Source organism: Astatotilapia calliptera, chromosome 1, assembly GCF_900246225.1.
Source record: "Astatotilapia calliptera chromosome 1, fAstCal1.2, whole genome shotgun sequence".
Taxonomy (NCBI): Eukaryota; Metazoa; Chordata; class Actinopteri; order Cichliformes; family Cichlidae; genus Astatotilapia; species Astatotilapia calliptera.
This window is the reverse complement of record NC_039302.1, coordinates 20,502,432-20,528,723: the sequence shown is the minus strand read 5'-3', so window position 1 is coordinate 20,528,723 and position 26,292 is coordinate 20,502,432. Positions and strand designations below refer to the sequence as shown.

The window sequence follows — 26,292 nt, the reverse complement described above, 5'->3', positions numbered from 1 at the left end:
AAAACAGCTCTCACGCAGCGACACGTCCAGGGAGAATCTCTGGAAATCTGGACACAGATTCCTGTCTGTTCAGCATTGCTCTCTAGGGAGTGCTCCACCATCCAGACAAAGGGGGTGGGTGGATGTGGGGGTACAGATAAATCCCAATCACACACTCGACCCCCACCCACCTACACAATCCGCCCCCCCACCCCCCAAGCACACAGACACACGTTTCACAACATCGCTGCTCGTTTACGAGATCATAAAACACGTGCTGCACTTGGTTTCTGTGATGCGTTAAAGCAAGTCTTCCGTTAAACAGCAAGTCCTTGGATTCCAACACGAGACATATGCAACATCTTTGCCGAGCAAAAAGAAAAATAAATGTTTACACAACTCCAAAACTGAGAGTTATGACACAGAAGTACATGTATGTGTCATACGTAATTTTAAACGTACCTCCAGCATATTAGGTCAGCGACAAAAACCTCCTTCCCCGCTGACATGTTTGGATTCATTAGGCTGACTTACTCACACTGTTTTTAATGGCTGTCAGTCTGCCTGATAGATAGAGTGCAAGGAGAACATCTGCTGGCACAAATCCCTCTGTGTATATATTCGCTCTTACCCTCCTTCTACTTTAGAGGAGTTCTGATGTACTGAGAGCAAACCTGAGAGCAGGGTTCAAGTATCCCACTGGCTGTAGCCTCCCTAAACTCTCCAACATGTTTACCTCCATAAACGCCGGGCTTTAAGTACTATTTAATTGGCTGTAAAGTGTTAGCTGTGTTTACTTTCAGGCTGGTATAAAATGCCGAAGTTCCTGAAAACCGTTGGAGTCACAGTAAAAACACATCACTCTGCCCCCCTCCCTCCCTCAATCCCTCCTCCGTATCATTCCCACGGCTCACTGGCTCATAATGTGGACTCTGCATCTGATTACCTCGCATTCACGTGTTTAAGGTGTTCAGTATCTCCATGTACCACTTCACAAGGCAAAAAAATACAGTACACGATCATTTTCCTATCATTCCTTTGCACTGCTTACCCCCAAACCGTCCCCCACACAAAGGCCTGAGTAACTTCTCCCTCTACCAGCCTGGTATTCTCAGGCGCCTACCATCAGAGGCCACCTTTAATCTGCTGCTCATTAAGAGCACTTCATAAAATTGTCAGTAACAATAAGGAGCAGAGGGCCAGCTACAAAAACAAAAAGTCCTGTAGAGCACTGAATTAGTTTTTAAATTTATAGGGGCCACTGAAGTGGGGCGCCCTAAATCAGAGGAGCCCCCTGACAGCCTCAACAGTCCGAGCAAGAATGCAGACCATGGGTAGCTTTATGCATGGCGTAACCCCTCTCACAAGATGCTGCTAAAGGAGAACGGATGAAGCACGACAACAGTGGAGCAGGCCCCACCTAAATCACAGCCAGAAAAGGACAACTGTCAGACGCCGTTTGGCTCAGCCCTCTCGCTGGGCTCGGACTGGTGTTAGACTTTTGTCTCGTTCCATTGAGAGACTTGATTAAGATGACAGGCTGGAGTCGTAAATCAACTCTCAAGGTTTCTTAAAATTGCTTTTAGGATCATTTGGACGAGGGGCAAAGAACGCAAGGATGAAAAAGCAAGTGCAAGGGTTCACATTTTCAAATGACTAATTGTGTTTTCTTTCCCATTCCCTGCGGGGTCGTTACTATCACTTCACATGATAGGTTCATGTTTATGAAAGTCTGTGCTGCCATTCAGGGCCTAAAATCCCAAAAGTGCACGCAAGATGAAAGAAAATAATTAATATGGATACAAATAATCCCAGGTTTTATTTACTCTATATTTCATTTTAAACTAGAGGTATGAAAAACTCTTTAAAGATCTAGTTCTGCAGCTTTTTATACAAATGGGAGAGAGGATTAAAACTGAGTCCAATATATGTTGCTTGAATAATAACGAGGAGGCCTGATGTGGATGAGTAAGCCTATAGGTCAGGGCTTTCTGCATGGGTCACAGAGCAGCTGCAAACATTTAGCAAATCTCTTGCTTTTCTATAAAAATCGCCGGTCCCATCATCCGGTACGAGCCTGCGAGGGATGGGGATCACAAAAAGATGAGGCACAATATAAACAACTACAATTTAAGATTGTATTTTTTTCAATTCAGCTTTAATTTTCTGTAATTACAAAAAACAACAACAAATAAATTAACGTTAAAACCAGGATTTGTTCATGTTACACAAAGTTTAAAATGTAAACGATACCGACTTTTCCTTTTTTTCCTTCTTTTTTTCCACGTTAATAAAAACTTTGTGCGGTATTTGTGTCGATTCATTTTTTCGGAGTGAACTGTAACGGGAAGTATGAAATGCCAAAATACTTCATGCAGCCAACAAAACATCTGTTTGGCTCTTTGCTTCTTCTCACAGCTCACATGCTGAAAGAATATGTAAGGCTACTCGTTTCTCGTCGGTTGGACAGAGGGGGCGCGGGGGTTTAGGGGCGTCTGTGTGTGTGCGCGCGTGTGTGTGTGTGTGAAGGTTTACATACGTGTGTGTTTACACACAACACGCCAAGATTCCACAGCCAGATGAATCCTACGGGCACCTGCAACACTCGTCTGCGCAGGAAGTTTCATATCCTCCCCTATCACAGGACCTCTATTTCCTTTCTGGTTTTGGATGGCGTTCAAAACTCTTATAATTACTACTGTTACAAGTGAGTGGAGAGCATGTGAAAGTGGAGACCAGCTGGTATTTTCTTTTTTTCTTTTTTTTTCTCCTACTCCTCTCCACATGTCTGACACCGTGGAGCCTTCATGTTTTTCATTCACACACCCAGAGACAATGCCACCCTGCCCTCTCGGGTTTGGCGAGGGCGGCCTCATTGTCACTGCCTGGCAAACGCCTTTGTCTTGTCAATTTGAGTAGGCAACTGATAAAGGCTGTTTGTCCTGACAACGACGTTAAGCAAGAAACAAGCTTAACACAACGCACACCTTTCTAATAACATCCCCAGAAGTGATGCTGGTGCCAGTGTGACAACGTTTCTGGGCAGATTTATTCGGCCGGCAATGAATCCCAACACTAACGCTCAATTTTTATCAGACTCAATATGAATATTATTTACTGCAAAACCTAGAAGAGCTTAATCTGCAGTCCTAATGAAAGACAGAGCAAAATAAAACAAAGAAAAAAAACCTCGAGACCATGTGCGGCTTAATTTCCATGAATCAACAATAAAACTGACCTCTCCTCTCACTCGTGGTGTTTTTTCTACCATTTGAGGTTTGATGGGTTTCCTGTGTACTTAACCACTCTTTATATTTCAGGTCAAGGGAGGTTTTAAAGAACGTTTTAACATAGTTTCACTCATGGGATCACTGGACAAGGAGGAAGTAATTTATAAAGAAATGTCATGCTTTTTTTCCACGGACAAATAAACATCTAGAAAAGCGGTCTCTGCTGTGTCGTGTTGTGCTCGCCGGCGAAAAAGAGCCCATTCCAACAGATTTATGAAGCCAAGTGTTTTTCATAATGACACCGTAAGGATTTACACGTTTTCTTGTCAGGAGGGCCGCAGACTGAAGGTATGGGAAGTTAACAGGGTAACCTCGCTGTCACTGCTCTTCCTTAAAAAGTGATTAAGAGACAGGGGACATGATGTTGACGTGTCTGCTAAGATGATAATTTACACTCGCTGCACAAGCAGGCATTTCACACCAATGGACACATTAATGGCGGTGCACACTTACCCTGTCACAATCAAAGAGATGTGTTTTAGAGAGTACGCAGCCATGTGTGTGCGAACGAGGAGATTGTGAAAGCAAAGGCACAGAAAGGAGGGAGGGGATCTTGCTGTGCTCGTTGTGATAAATCATTTAGTTGCACAGTATCCACTAACTTTGCCTCTGTTTGATCTTGATCGCGGTAAGATGGTGGTTTTGAAGTGAAAAACTCCAGAACTGCAGGTCAGACTCTGGCAAGGCAGGGCCACTAACCCACACAGTGAGGCAGGGTCATAATTTACACCCCGGTGGACAGCACCTAGCATCGGGGAGCCCCAAGCCTCCATCTGTACTATCTCAATCAGTGACAGATTGATGGAGTCTCTTATTCATCCACACTGAGTGGATGTCTGTGCATAGACTGCTTTACAAATTCATGGGTCTTCATCAGAGGGGCTCTGCACAGGTTCCTATGGTGAAAGTGCACTAATGCCACCACGAGTAAAGCAACAATGAAAATTTATAACTTGATTAGATTAAGAGATCTGTAACTCAGACGGTGAACAAGGCCACTGAATCTGGTCCTTGTCAATTCTTCAGATGCGTTCTCACTTTATTTGTGCTATGAACACAAATACAAAAGTGCATTTTTATCAGAAGCTTAATATTAACATTTGTGGAGCATTCTTGTAGTTTCTAGTCTCTAATAAAGTCTCTATAATATCAGAAAGACAAGACATGTGCAAACGTTTAAGAATAACTAAATAAAAATGTCGTAAAATACCTCTAAATCCTCTCTTCTCACCACATGTAAAAACATTTTATAGACTCTTCATCCACAGCAGAAGAAACAAAGCTGGGCCTTTCTTGTTAAATTTGTCCCACCGAGTGTCTGTTTTAACAAGTCATTACCACTCAACAGTGTGAAAAACCACAACAAAGCCACAAGTATCACCTGCTACAAAGAGCAGGGATACTTTCTCCTTAATTATTTATCAGTCTTTCTCCTCTCCACTTCTGGCACAAGTGGAAAATGTCAATAAATAGCTATCATCGTCCTCTTATTTATGGCTTCCGTTGTGGTAATATCAGGCTTTAAACTCTTTCTGTCTTGTAACCCAGCTGTTGGATCCTTTTAATAATAGAAATGTGGGGGTAGAGGATGGGAGGGGGTATGCTTTCTTTTCAAGGTTTTAGAGTATTTATTAAAACTACAAAGTCTCCTGAAGGTATTAAAAAACTATAAATGCCACTTTAATATGATTTGCATCCAAGCAGGAAGATATCTTGATACGATCACACAATTTCACTGTGAGTGGTTTGTGACTTGGTGAAAAGGACAAGGGGCAAACCTTGGCTGAACTATCCCTTTTGTTTTAATCAAATGCTTCCCTGTTATAGATCTGTTGAAGCACGATAATGGATCAGCATATCTCTGCTTCCGGAGTCATCTGATCTTTGCATTGCAAAGCAAAGAAAAGTCACTGCGATCAAAGTTTGATTAAAGTTTTTGAATTCTCATTAAGTTGGAAAAAGTTTCAGATGCCTTTATGTTGCAGAAAATGTGTTTAAAAATCATATTTGAGGGAAAAGGACTGCATCAGTGAACAATGTGGGCTGATTCCTTTGCAGTCAGCAGGGAGGAGAACAGGAACAGGGTGTGAGGAGAGTCCACGCCAGGGGTGCCCATAAATCAGGGCCCTTCTGCCCCCTATGTCCACCAAACCATCAGGGACTGGATGATCCAAATTCCTGGGGGTTAATTCACCAAGTCGCTTCCTAAATTTCCTCCTGTACACTGTTGTTTCCACTCCTTTAACTAACATTCTGCACTGAGAGGGAATGAAAAGCTTTTAGCAGGACAACACACACCATTGTCTTTACAGGGCAGCAGTAGTGTGCCCTTTGCACTTAAAACACTGAGGTATGTGTTAACGCAGAGCAATTATAAAAGCAAATGAACTTCCACCACATTATCATCAGCCTGTCCTCTGCACGAGATGCCCTTTAATCTTACAATCATAAAAACACTTGTTCTGCAGCTAAAAGACTGTTTTAGTAGCGACAAAGTGCAGCAAGACACAATCAGGCTGCTCAGACTGATGATCAAACCTCTGCTACTGATACTGTGAATTTACCTAAAAGTGCAGCAACATAAGCATGAATAAAAAATAAAACTGAAAGAATGAAGATAGTCTAGACATCAAACCAAATCAAAACAACTCATATCATGCCAGTTTTTCATGTGACTCATCACTTGTGGTGGGTGAAGACTCACTTTCAAAGCCCAGAGGCTTAAAGTGACATCATCCGATTAATTAATGTTTTTTTGTTTTGTTTTTTTAAGAGACATCTATTTATTCAAGCAGGATTAAGCAGTTCACCATATATATATATATATATATATATATATATATATATATATATATATATATATATATATATATATATATATATATATATATATATCTTTAAAAAGAAAGAAAAGAAAAAGGAAAGAACAATAGAAAATATATTTTAAATAAATTTTAATTCTAAACTATTTCCTCACTAAATATGTTGTTCTTAGATAAAAGAAACGGAAACATTTGACCTGAGTGTGCTGCCATCACTCATGTCATTAATAGAAAAATGCTTAAAGATCAGGTAGAAACTATTTTGGTTGCGGGTTTTTTTTTCTTTTTAGCTGATGCCTAATATGATCCTGGGCCGTAATAATAACAGTAAATCGACTCAGTGAATATGACGAGAACACATAGGAAGGAAAATAAAAATAGACTAAATAAAAACCAGTGGTTCAATACATGGTTCAAGTCTCCCAGTATCATTATTTTATACCCCTTTAAAGTATATTTTATAAATTGTTTTCCCACGCTGTAACCTGGAATGAGGTTGGCCTGTGATATTAGGGATAATGTATTCCAGATGGAATAAATATAAAAACTACATTAAAACGGCGGAAAAAATTGGCCACGTGACTCAGTGTTGTAAAAGTTTAGCATGTGGTGCACTTCTTAAAACACGGTCAAACTATGACACGCCCTTTGTTAATACGTTGTTGGCGTCTACTTAAAATCATAGCCGTTGTGCACCATGCGCACTTTTAACTACAAGCAAAACCAGGCCAATTAACCATGTTTAATTTTTTTTAAGAACAAAAAGGCTGAACTGTGTTAGGAAACCAGTTGTGTTTCAAAACGCACGAAGCGATGGGCCTATCTAGAGAACACAACAATCTAAAAATATTAATCAAACGTGTTTTATCAGCCACACGCTCGTCACCGCTTCAGTGAGTCGCGCACGGATTGTTTAAGATTTAATGATCATCTCTGAGCGCGTGCGAGCGGAAAAACAATCTAATTAAAAGTTGCAGCGCGCCAGGTTTAAAGCTCTAAAGTTCTGCTGGATCATTTTTCATCACCTCTAGTCTGCTTTCAGCCACACGCTCTGACACTGAAGCTCCAGCTGCTGACTCACAAACTCGCTTTACTTCTAAAGATTTCCAAGTTTAGGTTTAAGATCTGCGCGTACAGGCTGTGAGTCGTTACGCGTAAAATAAACTCTGCTCGGTCGGCGGCGGTTTGTGGAGAGACACAGACCTTGGTATACTTGATCTCCGGGTTGGGCACCGGTGAGGGCATCAGCTGGAGCGATGCCATGAGAGCAGCGGGGTCGCTCTTCACCTCTCCCGGGATCTCGATCTTACTGGAAGTCATCGCGGCCGTCTCTGCGCTCGTCTTGCCTGCCTGCGCCTCTCTGGGTTTTTTCAGCACAGTTCTGATTGAGATTTTGGACTCCTTCCTGGGTTTATAGCCAGGTGTCAGCAGCGGTTCATTTTCATTGGGTAAAGAAAAGGGCTGTCCTTTTGAAAAATAAATTCAAGCATTTACATAAAGCCATGCGTGTTAAGGAGGAGGAACACATCCACCCCACCCACCTCACACTCCCGGTGCACTCAGTTTCCAGTGTTCTCACTCACCAACAGCTGACGCTTTTCTACACTAATTCATCCTGTTACATGTACAAATAGACCACGCTCATACTCGAGAAAGTCTGAAATGGATTGTTATGATAGTCACAAGTGTAGTATTACTCAATGGTAATAACAATTCAGCATGTAAAAGCTATGCCAAGTTTATATAGTTAATATAAATGGGCCCTTCAGGGAAACAGAGAGTTACTAAAGCGTAATAGCCAACATATTTGTTGGGTAAACCAGTCTCGCAACAGGGTCCATTAGTTTCTGGAGCTTATCGCTTGCTCCTTCGCCGCAAACGGAGTTTGCCCTGTTGTCTTGCAGTTGTAAATGTGCAAATATCGGTCTTTCTGAGCCCTTTAAGCGCCTTGCTTCGGCTCAGATTAAAAGTTAACTCTGTCTCTCGGATCCCACAGTCAACAAAACAACCCCTCATACATAAAGCACACCATAACCTCACACTTACACCGTCATTAACCTTTTCCTAAGTGACATTAAAGTGTCGCACCACCTTTCGCCTCACAGTCACCATGTAGTCCTATTTGCCTAACACAACCTCCCCACGGCCTGAGATGTCATGCAAATGCGCACTGGAGCAATTGTTCCTGCGTGCGGGGTATTGTTGGCACAGATTTGTCCTGTAGGTGATAATTCCTTCCAGCGCCTCCTTCAAAACCGGCCAATATACATCCTCCAATTAGCCGAAAGAGGCCCTATCTGGGAAAACTAAAGGATTTAAAGAAAATCCACGCGTATTAACACATCCACAACAAATAGACCGTCATACTTAAATGTGACGTCACTCACTCAGCAGTTTGTGGGTGAATGAGGTGCTTATTTACGATTATCTGCTCATTAAGTTTGGCGGAAATGTGAAGAAACGGCGTGGGGGGAGAAAGTGTATCTAGCAGGGCTTACTGAAGAGGCGTGAATTTCAGATTTCATAACGCGGGCCTCTTGACAGCACAAAGGAGTTTGAGACAGATGTAGGTCCATAATTTGCAAATCCCCGCAGGATGCTTTTTCTCCATCAGCACATCACTCTTTTTCTCACAGCATGGGCGACACTCTCCAAGTGTCTGTTTCACATCAAAGAGGACGGCTCCGAAACTGTGACATTGATTAATGGAGTCAAAACATCCCATTCTCAGCCTGTCGTCTCACCTTTTCACAGAGCGCAGTGAACGGAAGATAAGGCATACCGGGGAGACGGTGTGACAAACGTGTAGCCGCCACTTCAACACTTCAAATGTTTTCATGGAGCTCCCTCTGTTGGACGGAGAGAGCCCAGGACTCTGCAGGGTCACACACGTTTACATGAGTCTGAATAATTGGAGAGAGCGACTCGATAAGCTGAAGTGATGGGAACACGAAACGATAACAAATGGAGGCATGACCGAAAGCCCAGGATGAGTGCAAGGAGCGCAAACCCTCCTGAAGGAAGGCTGAAAGAAGGTGAGTGGGAAAGCATTTCAGAGAGAAAACAGAGGTGAGTGTCCCCCGAAATGAACCAGCATCGCTCCCAGTTGCCCCCCAAACGAATTACAGAGAGTAAATACGCGACTAATGGATGGTGGTGAAGACCTCTGAAAGTTACGAAATATTTTATTCACAAAATCAACCAAATTTTTTTATGGACTCAATTTTTTCCCATAAGTGAGATTAAAAATGTAAAAAAACAAACAAAAAACAAGCGTAATAATACTGATGGAAAGACGCATTAAATCAAGAAACGAGGCTGAAGATAATCTGTTCAACCCTTAACCGAGGTTAACCTCTTATACTCGGTAGATTAAACATATTTTTTAATATTTTAATTTTTAAACTATTCTCAGTTTTATTTGGTTATTTGATGGCGCACACATTTGTAAATATCTTAACTCTAACTCCCCCTGTGCACTAGTTCGTCTACTTTGCATAAATAATTTGATTTTATGGTTTAAACCGAGACAAAGCTGCTTGTTATTTAAAGGTTTAACATATGTTGATGTAAGGCGGCTGCTCGAGCACCAAATAGAGAAGCCTGTAATTCCTATCACGTTCTGTTAAAATACACACACATAATGTTTTTTAAATGTAACTTCAGACCCGAAAGTCTTTCAAAATAAATAAAATAAATAAAACTAGTCTGTTTGGGCTTTTAAAAAATCCTCTAAACGCCCAATAGAAAAATCCGTTTTATAGGGTTATATTTAAATGTACTTATAAGTAAATCCCTCAGCTAGAGCTCATTAAAATAAGAGATTTTTTTAGAACTGTTGCACCTTTGAAATTGTATGGGTGTAAAGTAAAATATGTGTGCTTTTAGGTCACATTTCCCATGGAACTTAAGTATAAAATGTTATGTTATTTGAGGAGCATATTTAGCATTTTTTGCCTTTTGTATATTTCAAATTAAAACTTTAAAGTTCTCTTCACATAAGATCAGTTGCTTAGTACCGTCTATACATGCAGTAGAAATCTTTATTTAAGCTGCAAAATGCCGTAACTGGCTCAGACTCTTTGTGCCAAAATTCATAATTTGCGTCACTGAATGTGCTACAAGTGACTTATGATAATTTCTGAAAAGTGGCCCGACATGTTTTCACTGACACTGGATGTGCTGTGGTTCTAAATCTCTAAGAGGAAAGATAACTGGCCGCTGTTGTGTGTTTAATTCCGATGCTGAGCACATGGTTCAACCTATAACTTGTAAAGCAAAAGAGCGCTAACACGTGAGGGGAAATCAACTGCCCTGCGATGATCACGTAACACATACAATATTGAGCAAAAACAAGGGGAAAATATAAAGAACAAATACATTTGTACCCAGCACTGAACAAAACACACAGACCGTCAGTGCCCAAAAACGTGTGGTAGAAAGAAAGCATTGGCCTACGTGTGCATATAGCAACAAAATGTTGCTGGGAATCTCATCATGTCGCTCCTTTTTCCAGAAATTCTTGCATTTATTGCATCCCTTTGCAGCGTAACTTGGGAATAACTGGCTTGCATGTTGCAACCATCGTCTGCACGCCCGTGCATCGTTGTGCTGACCTCCTCTCGCCGTGGCTAAATTTGTTTTACAATCCACATTCTCGTGTGACTTACACCTGCAGGATCGACAGATTTCGGCCGTCGTGGTGACTTGCACAATAAATAACCCCAGCATATTTTGTGCTGTAAAACTAGCCAATTACAATTTAGTAACCGTTCAGGTGGTAGGCAGGTGATGTCACATTGGCTTAGCTGTGTTAAAAAATGTGCGCTGGTGCTCTTGGTGTTGTGCACAGGAAGCATTTCAATTTTTGTTTTTACAACTTCAAGTGAGATTTGAAAATTCAGTGAAAGCAGCTGGAAAAAAAACCCTGTTGAAGTAGAAGTAGACCTCTTGTGGTCACCAAGGGAAACGGATTGAGAAAGCTTAACATCGCTGTCAGCCTGCGCGGTCCGAGCGCACCGAGTGGGAGGCGACAACCTACACCGCCAGTGTTTCACGGAGACTCCATCAGAGCTGTTAGCTGTTTGTTGTGTCACAAGGAAGACATCAAGAAGGAAGCCGCAGGGGAAAATGGAAAACGAATACAGGAGGAAGATGAAGGAGAAACTTGGCCTGAGGCGAGACATCTTTAAGGAGTTCCTGGCGGAGTTTCTGGGGATATTTTTCCTGATAGTGAGTACCTCCCTTTGCACCTGTCATCCAGCTTAAATAGACGCTTTAAAGCTGCGAGCCAGCAGCCTATGATAATAAGGTGTCAAACTGGGTCTCCAGGGACTGTAACTGCTGTCTGTCATGAGTCTATTAACAGACTATATATCTTGAAAATATCTTTGTCTTTCATGTGCTCAGCTTTGATTTGCTGCTGACAGACTGTAAAAATCACAACAAAATGTTTCTGATTTAGGGAATGTTTCTCTTCAGGCAAGCAAAGGCATCCCGCTCTACAAATTTTGAAAATTTGCAAATATGTTATTTCATCATAATTCTTATGTCACATGTGGGGGGGGGGGGGGGGGGGGTGTTTATTTCCCACCCTGGTGTTTTCATTCATTCAAGCGGTGGCCTGCTTTACAGTTATGTTCCTCTATCCACCTGTCCACCCCGACCTCCAAAGCCTGTGACACACCATCAACAGCTTCCTTTTTTATTTGCCTTTAAATCACCCACACCCTTTACCTAATTAAGTGGGGGACTCATTACTGTTTCCAGCTACAAATTGTACTAATTGCTGCAGATGGTGGTCAAAGGGGGCTAGTGTTAATGGTGGGTATAATTGGACCAATTAAATTAAACACAGTGAGCCTCTCTGCCTCTGCTGTTTACGTTTCTGTTCTTGTTTGTGTTCCAGCTCTTTGGATGTGGTTCGGTGGCCCAGATGGTCCTGAGCAGAGCAGGTCTCGGTGACATATTGAGCGTCCACATTGGTTTCACTCTTGGAGTCATGATGGCCGTCTATATTGCAGGGGGAGTGTCAGGTAAAAGTTCCCCTCGCGTTAATTATGTCGCCCCTTTTTTTAAACAACTAACAATTTGAATATCAGATTGTTAGCAGATGAATCGATTGTTTTGGTCACTCAAATGTTAAAAACAGCCAAAATACTGAGTTTAAAAGTAACAAAAGTAACAAAGGAAAGGACACATTCCCACAATACAGACACATAATTGTGTAATAACTATGTGTTTAGGGTCTACCTGCAGGCACATGATAAAAATGCTAGTTTCAATTTGTTGTCACATTGTTTTCCCTCACTAATTCAGTTGTTTTCTTATATAAAATACTTAACGTTACTTAATAATTCACCCTGGAAAACAAAACTAGGCTGGTAATGAAGGTCACTCTGCTCCAGATGACTTTTCTCTGTGTTTAAATGATAACACACAGGTCTTAATGTAAAGTTTATATTTTTATGATCCTTGTGACACTAAATTACTGCCATTATTTAATTATCCTCTCTAATGGGCTACATTTCTGTTTAATAGTAGTCTGAATGGTCTAAGTCTGGAAATTTTGCACCAATGGGACTTTATCGGGTGCATTCCTTGAGGATTAAGCAGACCCTGCTCGGCTTTGCCAGCAATGACAGGGATAGAAGGGGATAGTTGTTAAATGTCACGGTGCTTCTCACAGGCTGTCTGAGCCAAAGTGAGCGTCCATTAATCAGTGATTACAGTATCCAGTGTGTCAAGGGTTGCATTGTGCAGACTCCATGAGATGTATGGACATTTCATCAGTATTTGAAGGGGAAAAAGCTTCAAGGCTGAAATAAGAGATTATATAAATGCTGTGGCATCTGAAGGCTTAGTCACCGCTGAAAAGAAAAGTTTAATGTATCTGAAGTAAGGGGAAGCGGCAAGTTCAGTGGTAACATGAGCTTACCAGCACCTTTGTTTAAAAGTGAATATTTGCTGTTTCATGAGGGTTACGTGTGCAATTCTTTGCAGGCTTCAGAGTTTGTTTTTGGCTTTGGAGAAGACAGAGTTTCATAAATAAAATTTGGGTTTTTAAAAACAAAAAACAAACAAACATAGTATAATAAGTGAATTCATTTTTTAAAAATTATTATTATTTTTTAAGAATCAAAGACTGAAATATCCAATTTACGCTAAATCAAGGAAGCCAAACATACGGCCTGGGGGCCAGAATCGGCCCAGCAAAGACTCCAATCTGGCCCGAACCAAAGCAATTTATGGTTAAACAATCAAATGATTAAAAAGTACATGTTTTTTCACCATCTGCCATAAAAACTGATTTTTTGTTTGCTTGGTTTTACTTTACAGTGACTTCACAGTTACAAAAGCAAACAAAACATTGAAATTTTCAGTGAATTAAAAACTTTATATTTCATAATTACAGGACAGTCTGAGTAATGAACAACCAGAAGTTTGTCTGTAATTTCACACACTTATCGCATAGTTTTACTGGTCCAATATGGCCCACTTAAGATCCCATGTATGTTGTATGTGGCCTGCGACATTAAAAGAATTTATAAATATAAATATATATATATATATAAATATTAATGTCATGTAGGCTGTACTTCGTTAAAGGTCTTAGTATTTGGTTAACTACGCAAGCTCAACACCCATAATGTGGTTGAATTTTTCCTGCCTTTTCTTTACTTTTTTCCACCTATTTCCATTCCTTTTTTTTTTTTTTTTTTTTTGCTGTTAGGGATGATTGCTGTGAGCACTGAGACTCATGGTTCAGTTTTACTTGCGCGACATGATTAATAAGAATAGTTTAAAGCTTCAGAAGAGTCGCTGAAAAACTTGAGGACAGCAAGGTTAATATATGAAGAGCTTTTGCTGCATGACTGAGCCATTCAGCCCTGGGGTCCACGGCTCAGTGGGAATCTTCTGTCCAACGACATCTCTGAAGATGATCATAGGTATTGGACTAATGAGCTTTACTGGGGCATGGGTCTCTGGAGAGGAGGGGAGTCAGGTGTGGCAAGCCTGGCTTTCTAGGCTTCCCTGGCAGGGAGGCTCCATAGGAGAAGAAAACACAATTGTTTTCACTTTGTAGTCTGAGATTTTAGATGACAGTATACGGTAAGTGTGACACATCATGGTCACTCTAATGACCCGCAGCCTACGTGTGCCTTAAGCAGATTCAGGCAGATTATGTCAGATGCAATTCAGACAGGCAGGTCTGGCTGGTTGTCGTGGTCTGTGTTTGTGAACAGGATGGGGAGATTAACAATGGGCGCATGGCCGATACCCCCAGTGGTGTTACCACATCTAGGTCAAAGCCAAGAACCCAGAGTGTTAAATAAATGACCCCACACTGCCATCACAGCCCAATAACAATTGGCTGGAATGTGTTCAAACACGCCTCTTCAGGACAATGCAGAAGAAAAAGTATTGACTCTGAAGGCACACAAACCCGGTGCCCTTTGTTTGAAAGTATCCTGAAGATTGTTAGCAGAGGGTTTGATCACAAGCATGAAATGATCAGACAGGACGTCACTAAGTGTTTTAATCTACTGCACACTGGTTTCACCTCATCTGGTAAGACATAAGAGACTTTTAAATGCCTGGCCAAGTCCTCCTCTTTGGTCTCAGATGTTTGACATCTGATTTAGAGCTTAAATGGTTAGTCAATTAATTTGTCAATCAACATTTGATAATTATCGTTTAAAGGGTAACTCCGTCAATTTCACAAATCTAAGTTTGTTTGCAGGTCTAGGGGAATATTTCATGATGTGGGGGAGGGGAGAAAGGCCTGATGTAGCTTAACAAGGAAGAAGACTATGGAATAAAGAAGTTAATGACGTCTGTAGCCATGCTGGATCTGCTTTGATTATTTTTTTAAAAAACAGCCTTACAGTGAGCCTAGGTGTAATATAAGAGTCTCATGCTCAATGCAAAGTATTCAGAGTGATAAACTCAGTGTTTGAGGTTATAGGGCTTTGAGAACTGTGTGGCCATCATTCATCATAGAAAACAGGTCTTAATTTTTGCCAAAGCTTTTTTGTGTCATAAAATCATTGTTGATTACTATTGTTTCTCATCTTTGACTTGTAAATGCTGCAATGCTATGTTCCTAATGCATTGTTGCATTGTTCCAGGAGCCCATGTGAACCCGGCAGTCTCTCTGGCCATGCTGATCCTGGGGAAGCTGCCTCTAAAGAAGTTCCCCATATACGTGGCAGCACAATTCCTGGGGGCTTTTGTTGGATCATGTGCCGTCTATGGATTGTATTATGGTGGGTGTAAATTTCGCCAGTACCAAAAGGCAGGATTTTTCTGAGGAAACCCGGAATAACCATCCAACAATAACAATAATCACAAACCAGATGTACATGTTAAAGAGCCGAAACAATGATGCTTCTCATTATTATAGTTGATACTGTTTTAATGCCTGAATTCTTTTTTAAATATTAGATGAGCTTCATGGCAGTAATTTTATAAACATTTCTTTTGCAGATGCTTTGATGGACTTTACCAAAGGAGAATTTATTGTTACAGGTGAAAATGCCACAGCCACCATATTTGCAAGCTATCCTTCAAAACATCTGTCTGTCCTAAACGGGCTTGGTGATCAGGTGGGCCTTTAGACCTGTCACTTATATTTTGTAATTTAGATCTTAATGACTTTTACACTCCTTTACATATTTTTGTCAGTTGATCACAGTATATTGTGGATGTAGAAGTAGAAGTGCCCTGAGTTTGGGACTACATGCATACACAAGTAAGAGCAGAAAGCAAATATATTTTCAAATCATGTGTGTTTATGAAACCTACCGTAATACATTGAGCTTTAGATATATAATTGAGGTAAAAGAGCTTGGCCAGACTTACCCTTTTAGTAAAAGCATAACATTTGATAGACCTTTACAAGCTATATAAATGGCCTGATAAGCCTAAAAAGACAAAACAAAACATGTTATTGAATCAATGTGAATTATAACCTTACAAAATATTAATTTCTTTTATATAAAATTAATAATCCAAAAAAGAAAAAATTATATATAAGACATTTTATTATAATACACCAAACCTTTTTGTCCGCAAACTCCTCCTCCATGATCAGGGATACAAAGGTACATTTCAGGCGGCTGAAGGTTCTTATCTATATCAGACATGACATCATCATCACCATCATGTTGCCAAGCAACCCCAAGCAAATTATCCAGGCCTGTAACACTGTATACAAAATTTCACAGCAGTTATGTTCATTTAGTTTAAAATTTGAATACTATCATATATCATGATGCCATCATGTTGCCTGGCAACCACCTAACAATGGCATTTATGTGATAGAGGAGAACCTCATCATTGCAGTGCGCCCAAAAAAGACATGACATGGTTAAAGATAATCTGGAGTAAAAAAAAGACCCACCAACCCTACTTATTATTTTCTAAATGAGATACAGTATGTCAGTTTGCCAACAGCACAAACACTACTGTAACATGGGTATGCAAAAGTATAATAACATTTCCAAATTAACTGACATGTTCACTGTTTTAGAGATGTTTTAACAATAAGTGTGTCATAATATGCTTATATTGTTGATAAACATGATATTAAATAAACTAACATCAAATAATCATCAAATAATATTCCTGTTATTATCTCATTATGGAATATATTTAATGTACAGTGAAGTCCTTCAAACACTGCAGCAGCTGCAGCAGCAACTATAGCAAATATGTTCAGAGTTGTGCTAACTGCCTTATTTTTTATTGTTTAAGGTAATTGCAACCGCTGCACTGGTCATATGCATCCTGGCTATCACTGACAGGAAGAATATCGGCGCTCCAAAGGGCATGGAGCCTCTGAGTATTGGCCTGATCATCGCAGGCATTGGAGTGTCCATGAGTCTGAACTGTGGCTATCCAATCAACCCGGCTCGAGACCTTGGCCCCCGTTTCTTCACAGCTTTGGCTGGATGGGGCATGGAAGTTTTCAGGTAACTTAGCTGTCTGATATTTAAACAAAAGGTGGTTGTTATCGACTGTTAAGTGCATTTTATTGAGACTTTGGGAAGAATTTCATTTATTGAGTTTCTGTTCTTATTGCACATGATGAGCAGCATTTGCACCATCTTCAGTCCTGTGACAACTGAATTAATATTTCAATGAGAGCGAGGAGCAGAGGGCAATCCAATGCAGATAGATATAAAATATTCAGCGCTTTGTTACTGAAATGAAACAACTGGATGTTCCTCAGTTTTATTCCTTTTTACCTTCAGCTGGTCCTGTTTTGTGTTTTTCCACAAAAAGGTTTTAATCAGATTTGGAAGATCACAAAAAGGGTTATTTTGTCTACACATGTAGTGTGCAGTACTCAATACCTGCTGTTATTAACACTCAACCACTGCACTATGTATATTATAATATACACTTACATATTTTTTGTCTATTTTTTGCATAGTATTATTAGTGTTAGGTTATGCTGCATCTATTTATCTTATCTTATCTTATCTTATCTTATCTTATCTTATCTTATCTTATCTTACTTACTACATTAATGGCACTTTTTGGGGTATTTTAAATCACTAGTAACAGCTGCTATAAAAGATGAAAACTAACTGTCACATGTGCATTCATGTAAGTCCATCTGTCCATCGGTATATGCAGTAGTTAAAGTGGGGTTCTTTGATTAATCTCCACTAACTTAAAAATATATTTAACACCCCTTATAAAAAACAAATACATCATTTTGACCCCAATTCCCTCATGCTATCTGTGAGCCAAAGGAAATTCTAACAAGTTGAGAAATATTATTTCAAAGTTGCTACAAAAGCGTTCAATTAATCATCGCCACGAAAACGGCTAATCGTCAAACTGTTGGCTATGCTCTGGGAAGATAGCGTCATTGGCAGGATGGAAACATTTTTGAAGCTGTGACACGATGATGTTGATTTATATGTTGATTTTGGCTTTATTGACAGATCTCTCTTCGGTTTTAAGCAAGCCAAGCTAAAGCACCGTCTAACAATCCAACACCCTAATAACCCAAGCAAATCCTCCAGTAAACCTAAAAGATCTGTATATAAAATAAAGAATGAAGAAAAATAATCAAAGAGAAAAACGTTGCAAATGTAAGGAGGTTACACATCCATTCTCTAAGTAAGTTTATGGAAAAACTGAGGAATGGAGAAAATCATACATCATCGATCTCTGTGTTTAGCACAGACAACATTTCACTTCATACTTCCCTGATTTTAAAACTAAAGTTTAGGACTGTTTGTGCCCCAGTCGCAACAAACTGGTGGATTTATCCTGAAATACCAGCAGGTGTCTCACGCAGTATTTAGGCCAACCCGTTAAGTATCCTGAACTCTCAGAGCATGACAACTTTGCTCCCACTCCCTCTTACCCATGTGAGTCAGTCCTGACTCAATGAAGACTCAGTCAGGAGCTCAGGACACGTTTCTATGTGGAAGATGATATTAAACTCAGCTGTAACTGTCAGGTGCATCCCACTGGTTTCAGGCGGGGTGTTATCAGTGCAATTAGAAAAAAAGAAAAAAGTTGTGCTTTAATACTTTCTATATGTAAATGTTCGAACAAAGAATTTTTAACAACAGTGCAATGTTCTGTAAAATTTCTCTCCTCCCTCTAAGAAGTGATTTAAAGGGTCATGAAGGTTGCACACAGAGCTCCCCGCATCTGACAGGGTACACACTCATGACATAGAGACACAGAAAAACAACAGTGTCACGGTCCGCTGTGACGGACCGAGTGGAGAATGCGTGTAATGGACCCAGGTGCGTACACAAGTGAACAGACAGGAATGAGCTTTAACAGAAGGCGAGCCTTTATTATGGCTGAAAACAAGGTGTGCAAATACAGCAGGGATGGCGTGGCTAAACAAAAACCTAAACTGGGAACAAACTATGGTGAGGCTATGGCTTGGAAGACAACAGACCAGGCATGGAAACACGGAGGGTGGGAACACAGACGACGCGACACAGACTGTAAGAAACACAGAGACTAAATACACATGAGGGATGATCAGGGGAAGTGGCCACACATGGGAACGCAGCTGACACACATGAGCTTAACGACAGGACAGGAGGAGTGAGCTGAATACACAGACAGTGAATGCAGGCCTTCAAAGTAAAACAGGAAACATGAGACATGAACCGGGGAGACGTAGTACAGGGGGAGGTGACATAACTGACAGCATGAACTTGACAGTACAAGACACACAGACATAAACACACGAAGGGCAAGGGAGACGTAATGCAAGGGTAACATAATTACAAAAAGGACTGGACTACCTTAAAGAACCTAAGCAAACAATAAACATCAAAATAGGTTAAGCATAACACACTGGGTCACACGACCCAGGACCATGACAAACAGGCAATTTAGAGTTGACAGAAACCCTAACAGTTTAGAGAAACCTGCAGAATCCAGGTGTTGTGACATTTCTGTGAAATGTTTTGCTTCTTGGAACCAAAAATTATCTGGAAATTTGGGAAATTGAGACAGTTTTTTTGTATTTAGCACCCTTCAGACCACATAAATATGTATGTGGATTCCTAAATTAACCACTTACTAATCTTAGAAAGATCAAGAAGTACTGACCACTCCAAACCACCATCAAAATGATGCTGTGTCATCAAAGTGTACCTTTTATATTTTTCCAGCATGTTGCAAACATACGTGGGTTCAGTGTGTCTCCATGTCTCACTTTCACTTTGGACTTTGACTGGAGTGCAAACAGAACTGTCTGGCTACATGTAAATTACCTGAATGCTTTATAACAGTGAACTTTGTGTCAGCTGTCTGACCAACTATTCACAAATCGGTAATGTCTGTAGTGAAAATATTGGACAGAGACCCCAAGAAGTAGTATCACTGAACAGACTATCATTTACACCGTCTTCACTTAGACTTCTGGTCCTAACAGAGTTAGAAAACACTCCTCTGATGGCTCATCTCAGTCTCCGAGTGTTGAATCAGATTCTTATTCTTAATTTAGAAGATCTCTCCCCAGAATCTTTGTGATATTAGAAAACCACATCAGCTGTTGAACGCTGAAGTATTAGAATTTTCAGGAGCTGATCTCATCAATTGCTGGCAAATATACAGTGTTGGGCTTTTTAACTAACTCCTGTAGGATTCAAGCTTCCAGATATTCCAGGTCATGTTTAGTTTTTCCAGTTGTTGCTTCATTCTCCCTCAGGTTTCCCTTTTATGAAGACAGTATCCTCTGGGTTTCTCTGCCCAAAGCAAATTCTTTGTACCAAATCAAAACTAAAGCTTTTGTAAAAGTACCCCTCAGAACTGATGGCAGTTTTCTGAGGCATTAGGCCTATAATCTTCATTCCCATCTGATCCAGCTGGGTTTTAACTCAAAATGTTTATTTTGGGTTGGCAACATAACACAGTTTAATAGTACAGTTTGCCTGAAGACAAAGCGTTTGTGCTGTTTGTTTGTGGATTTGCCCTCAGCGTCCGATCATCATTGGCTGTGCCCTGATCCAATCTCTTTAACCCCTGGACCTGAAAGTGTCTGAGCACAAACTAAGACCCAGGTGCTCTCTGAATAATATAGGGCATATAAATGCAGACTTGGATTTTTTTTTTTCAACAAGCCTGAGAAATATAAATGTTCTGGTGTTATCTGTTACTGCACTACAGCCGTAAATATCTCATGTGTAGCAATGTTTCTATACTAATGGGTAGAAATGCACTTAAGAGGTTTGTATCACTGTGGTAAATCTGATTAAAAATGCAACAAAACAAAAGAAAAAATGGAAGTCGGGCTGAGGATTTCCTGACATTCCGTTTCTTTTCTCGCTGGGTAGAAATGCACTGAAGAGGTTCGTATCACTGTGGTAAATCTGATTAAAAATGCAACAAAACAAAAGAAAAAATGGAAGTCGGGCTGAGGATTTCCTGACATTCCGTTTCTTTTCTCGCTGGGTAGAAATGCACTGAAGAGGTTCGTATCACTGTGGTAAATCTGATTAAAAATGCAACAAAAGATTAGGTCCAAAACATCTGACAATTCTTTGGGAAGGTTGAACGCCTGGAAAAATGATTTAAAGAAGGACATATCCATGGAACAATGTGCATTGGTTTGCGCAAAAGCTCATAAACAAACTATTAATTCTAGACTAAGGTTGTTGCAATACAAATGGTTAATGCAAATATATGTTACTCCGGAAAAATGAAATAAGTACAACTCTAATATTCCAGACACTTGTAATAAATGTAATGAAGATAAAGGTAACTTTTGGCATTGTATTTGGGATTGCAGGAAGATAGGCTCTTTTTGGGTTGCAGTAACACAAACTATGAAACAAATATTATCCAAAGAGGTTGTTTTGGATCCTGGCTTCCTTATTTTGGGATTGTACCCGGAAAACATGAAGTACACAAAAAGTGACAGAATGTTTATTGATATGGGTTTGTTACAAGCAAAAAGATTAATCGCACTAAAATGGAAAAGAACAAGGGAACCGAGTATCACACAGTGGATAAAACAAATGATGGTGGCTTTGCCATTGGAGCGGATAACATGTATACTGAAAAGGAAATTGGATGTTTTTGAGAAGGTGTGGAGACCATTTGTGAATTTTGTAGAAGGATTTGTATTATCTGAGGAGGACGAGGACTGAGGGCAATGACATTTGATTTGGGATAATGATAAATTTAGGCCTTTAACGGAGTGATAAATCTGATGACTTTTTTGTTTTCTTTTTGCTGTCTGAGAGGAGTGTATGTTCATGTAGTATTTAGAATGTTGGACTGTTTGTAAGTCATTAAAATGTAAAAAAAAAAAAAAAAGATATTGTTGGAAAAAAAATGCAACAAAAGACAACATGTAGTAAAACAAAAGAAAAAATGGAAGTCGGGCTGAGGATTTCCTGATATTCCGTTTCTTTTCTCGCTCACTATTTGCATTTGATGGTGTCAATGTGACCCACTGAGTGTCTGCCTCCCAGCCTGATCATCTTAGCCGTGGCCATAGATTAAAGTCTATAATCCGGGTGCCTCTCTCCTCAAGTCTACTTCCTGAACGTCTGCTGGACCTTGTTTACTTTCAGGCCTGCTCTTTTAATTGAAGCCCTTTCACCTATTGCTACATTAACCCACAAGACTCTAACTCCCTCTTCTAAGTAAAAGAGTCTTTGCGGGGGGGGCAGAGTGAAAATGAGGACACAAGCAGCTGGTCCAACAAACAGAGCTTCTTAGTCTTTATTGTAATCTGGGATAACTTGTCTCCGGTAGGAGGATACTAACATAAACAAAGAGACTAGTGAAGCAGTTCACAATATGTCTTTTAAACCTACTAATTAACCTACCTAATTAATTAATAAAATTAGAGATCATACAAAAGAAAAAAAAAATAATACAACATTAATTGTGCTGCATTTGTGCCATGTTTGCAGTCTTTTATTTTTTATAGCATTTAAAACAACATCCAAGTTGCAATTTTGATTCAAAAATATAGCTAGCATATCTGCCTATCTGAGGCATTATGACTATAATCTTCATTCCCATCTGATCCATTTGGGGTTTTTTTTTTAACTCAAAATGTTAAAACAACAACAAAAAAAACCATCTCACATGTGTCAGCATGTGTCAGTGCGAGATGGACAAACACAAGAGACTCATCAGCCAAAGGCAAGTAATAAACACCATCTATGTCTGAAATAAAGACAATCCTAGTAGCTAGTTACACCATAATTGCTTATATTAGCATAGCAGTATCATCCATGAACCCACTGTGATGTGGACAGATTAATCGGCCACAATATCACCAATAAACCTGCAAATCCTTAGATCAATAAAATGGGATAAAACATGTTACCTACTGAGCATTGAAGGTGGTGGTAGGTAGGTTTAATTATCTTAGGACGGAGACGGACTCTTCAGGTTTTAGCCACAGACTGTATGTAAAAGATGGACAGAGCTGATGAAGTCCCATTTTGAGCCATTTTGAGATGAGACAATAAGGGGTATGTCTGACTTTGAAGCCATATGCTTATTAGCTGCTGACTTGTTTTTGGCTCATAAGTTGTTAAGTTGCCAGCTAATGAATATTTCCTGGATAATCCTCCTTTCTGAAACTTAAAGTTATAAAACATTACAAAATGGACTCAATGCTTTATACAGTATAACCAGAAAATACTTCCAAAGACCATAAACTCAACAGTAAAGTATTTACTGTGGTCCCAGTAGAGAGACATCTATTGGACTGTGAGTCATTCTGCAAACATAGCTTTCGCCCCCTGATGGCCATTAAAAGGAATGCAAGTTTAGGGTACTGGTTCCTGTTTTCGGACCCAGAAGCTACATCTAAGTTATCAGATAATGCTAGCTAGTTGCATTTCACAGAATGAGATATCTGCTAGTTAGGGCTAAGTAACATTAATTTGAAAAACAAAAACCACTAGAATTTAACTCAAAACTGGCACTCAGGTTTCTTGGGCAGTCTACAGGTATAATTAACAATAATGTTAGTCATATTGTTTGTCCAACACACTCTACAAACCTAGCCATGAAGTAACTCATACTCTACTGGCACCAACCTTTGAAACTCAAAGTGAAGTCAGAGTTGTAAAAAACAAAATTTTTGTATCAGGTCATAACTTTGTTTATTCCTGATGTGACGATGGCTATGTCGAGCATTAGAAGAATGATTTTAACTCACTTTTGGAGCTGGCCTCAAGTGGCCACTGGAGGAACTACAGTTTTTGTTACATTTTTCAGCACTGGAGGTTCCTGCTCAGTTCTAGCAAATCAACATAAAACTACTCTTTGAAACCAAAACATAAATGTAATATTTTCGTATTGTTTGTAGTGTTTTTTAAAATCCTAACAAGACATTTCCGTCAGCTGTCTGTCTTAATGATTATCCCGTTTATTAGAGTCTAAATAACAATATTAGAATTTCACTCTTGTTAGTGATTCCTCGGCATGAATCTAACATCAGCCTCTCTCTGTATGGTAAACTTTTTACTTCATGATCCTAGTTTGTTTGTTTTTTAGGACTGCGCAATAAGCAAATTTTTATTTTTAAATCCTTAATAAGACCAGATACGTTTGGGGCTGTGTTTTTGTGACATCATAATCTCTGCGTATGTCCCCTGTCTGCAGAGCTGGAGGCTGCTGGTGGTGGATTCCTGTGGTAGGGCCCATGGTGGGTGGCGCAGTGGGAGCAGGTGTTTACCTTATCTTCATTGAGCTGCACCACCCTGAACCTGAAAAACAAGAGCAGAACAATGTCCAGGACAAATATGAGATCGTAACTATGACTTAATACTAAAAAAAAACAGGTGTTAGCATGAAAACTGAAATCTATTTCTACTATAAAAAAATATCTGAGTATATTTACAGTGAATAGTTGCATGAAGCATGTACGTGAATGGAACATTTTATAGTCATTTATTTATATACACATGAATATTTTATGAAGCCTTTAAAGTCTCTCTTTTTTTAAAGTCTATACGACTTCAGGTATCAGGGTTTATCTTCCAGGGGCTCTTTTATATATCAAATTTGACTAAAATAATATATCAACTATACAAAAAATATATTCTCTTTAGTATCATAATAATAAAACCTTATATAAAGTGTTTTTTCTGCATTAATCAGTAGCTATGCAGTATTTTTAATCTCCTATTTCCTAACTGGGACCATCTTCTCCTGTTAGAAATATTTGCCAAGTTTCTGAACAATATTGTTTTTTTATGTGCTTCTGTCAAACAAGTGGGCATTAAATATACAGCATGTATTTGAAAACTGCTGAAAGGTAGCAATTTATGATATGTTTAGGTAGTGGCATTAATTGGTATCGTGGAGTGTCTTCGCTCTGTGTCACACCATCCTTTGCGTGCATGTAAAAATGTACGATTGCTGCATCTTGCTGTTGTCGTTTTGTTTTTTTAACGTGTATATGTAGAAAGTCGAGCCTTAAAATGACGATACTGGTATAAGTTTATATTTTCATTTATGTATGCTCGCATAAACTTTTCTTCTCTGCAAAGAATGTAGCACATGTCACTGAATTCCTTCATGTTCTTTGTAGCGGTAGTGTCACTGTATCACAGGCAGTATGCAAACACTGACTGTAACTGTTTACATTAAAACCTTCTCGCAGCTAATGTGGGAAATGTGTAATAAAGGCTGAAAATTCCCTCCAAAGCACACAATCATTGAGCCTCTTGATTCAGATTAGTTTGTGATATTTTGAGATTATCTTATCTGCACTATTTACTCTTGATACGTATTTGTTTAAGACATGATTTGAAATGTCCAATTTTGCCCGATCTTGCAGCCTTGAAGAATCTAATTTACATCTTCATATACTCTAAAACAGGGGTGTCAAACATAAGGCCCGGGGGCCAGAATCAGCCCAGCTAGCAAAGAAAGGCGACAGGTTTCATTTTCACTACATAAGATCAACGTGGGCTGCATGTGGCCCACCATGTATAATGCGTTTGACATGCCTCATCTATATGTGAATCACTGCTTAGATGGGCTGAGCCATATGTGCAGTAAAGAAAAAAGCCAGACAAACAAACAAATAAATTAAACCAATCACATCACCTGTTTGGTCTTCATAAGGCTGTTTTTCAGCATAACATGACGTTAAACACAGCCTTGAAGATTGGATCACTCAGAATAGGCACTGCTGTCAGAAAACAGGAAGCATATAATCTCTGCTAATGCATGGATGCTGATATTGGCTGTCAGTTGAAGAAAAATAGCCGTTCTCACATAATTACTATGCTGAGTGTCATTTTACAGCAACGCAGTGGTTTAGTGATATAAAAGCACTCAAAGCACTTAAAAGTTGTTTGTTTTGTGAAACAGGAAATAATGATGACATAATCTCTGATGTTTGTCTGTGCACCATGCATGAACTGGTCCATTAAACGCTGCACTGTTAACTGTATGTATGCAACTGTTCATTAGTGAGATTATATTTCATTGTATATTTTTCTAATACTTCTATGTTAGAGCTGTTTGAAATCACATGTACTTGTAATGTGTGACACATTTTCTTCTTTAACACGTGTCACTGTATCAATGTAGTAAACTGATAAGCAGCATTTAAAACGAATCAGTGAAGACAGGTTGTGAAGCTTAAACAGCTTCATGAAGAATGGATGCAAAGTGTTTTGCTTATCAGTGGTTTTTCCTCAGAAAGCAGCCTCTCACTA

The 26,292-nt window shown here is 39.6% G+C and overlaps 2 protein-coding genes across 2 annotated transcripts in view; one reads left to right on the top strand and one right to left on the bottom strand.

Moving 5' to 3' along the window:
* aldh1a2 (aldehyde dehydrogenase 1 family, member A2) overlaps window positions 1–7,576 on the bottom strand; it is a 28,355-nt gene extending 20,779 nt beyond the window's left edge. The window contains exon 1 of the mRNA XM_026168940.1: window positions 7,295–7,576. Coding sequence (XP_026024725.1) covers window positions 7,295–7,411 — 117 coding nt within the window. The 5' untranslated portion in view covers window positions 7,412–7,576. The remainder of the gene's footprint in view (window positions 1–7,294) is intronic.
* A 3,504-nt stretch (window positions 7,577–11,080) lies between these two features.
* aqp9b (aquaporin 9b) lies at window positions 11,081–25,273 on the top strand. Its single transcript, XM_026168926.1, has 6 exons — window positions 11,081–11,323; window positions 12,000–12,126; window positions 15,223–15,360; window positions 15,581–15,699; window positions 16,850–17,067; window positions 24,224–25,273. Exons 1-6 carry the CDS (start codon window positions 11,222–11,224, stop codon window positions 24,384–24,386), a joined length of 867 nt encoding a protein of 288 aa, XP_026024711.1. The 5' UTR covers window positions 11,081–11,221; the 3' UTR covers window positions 24,387–25,273.
* Window positions 25,274–26,292: the final 1,019 nt, after the last annotated feature.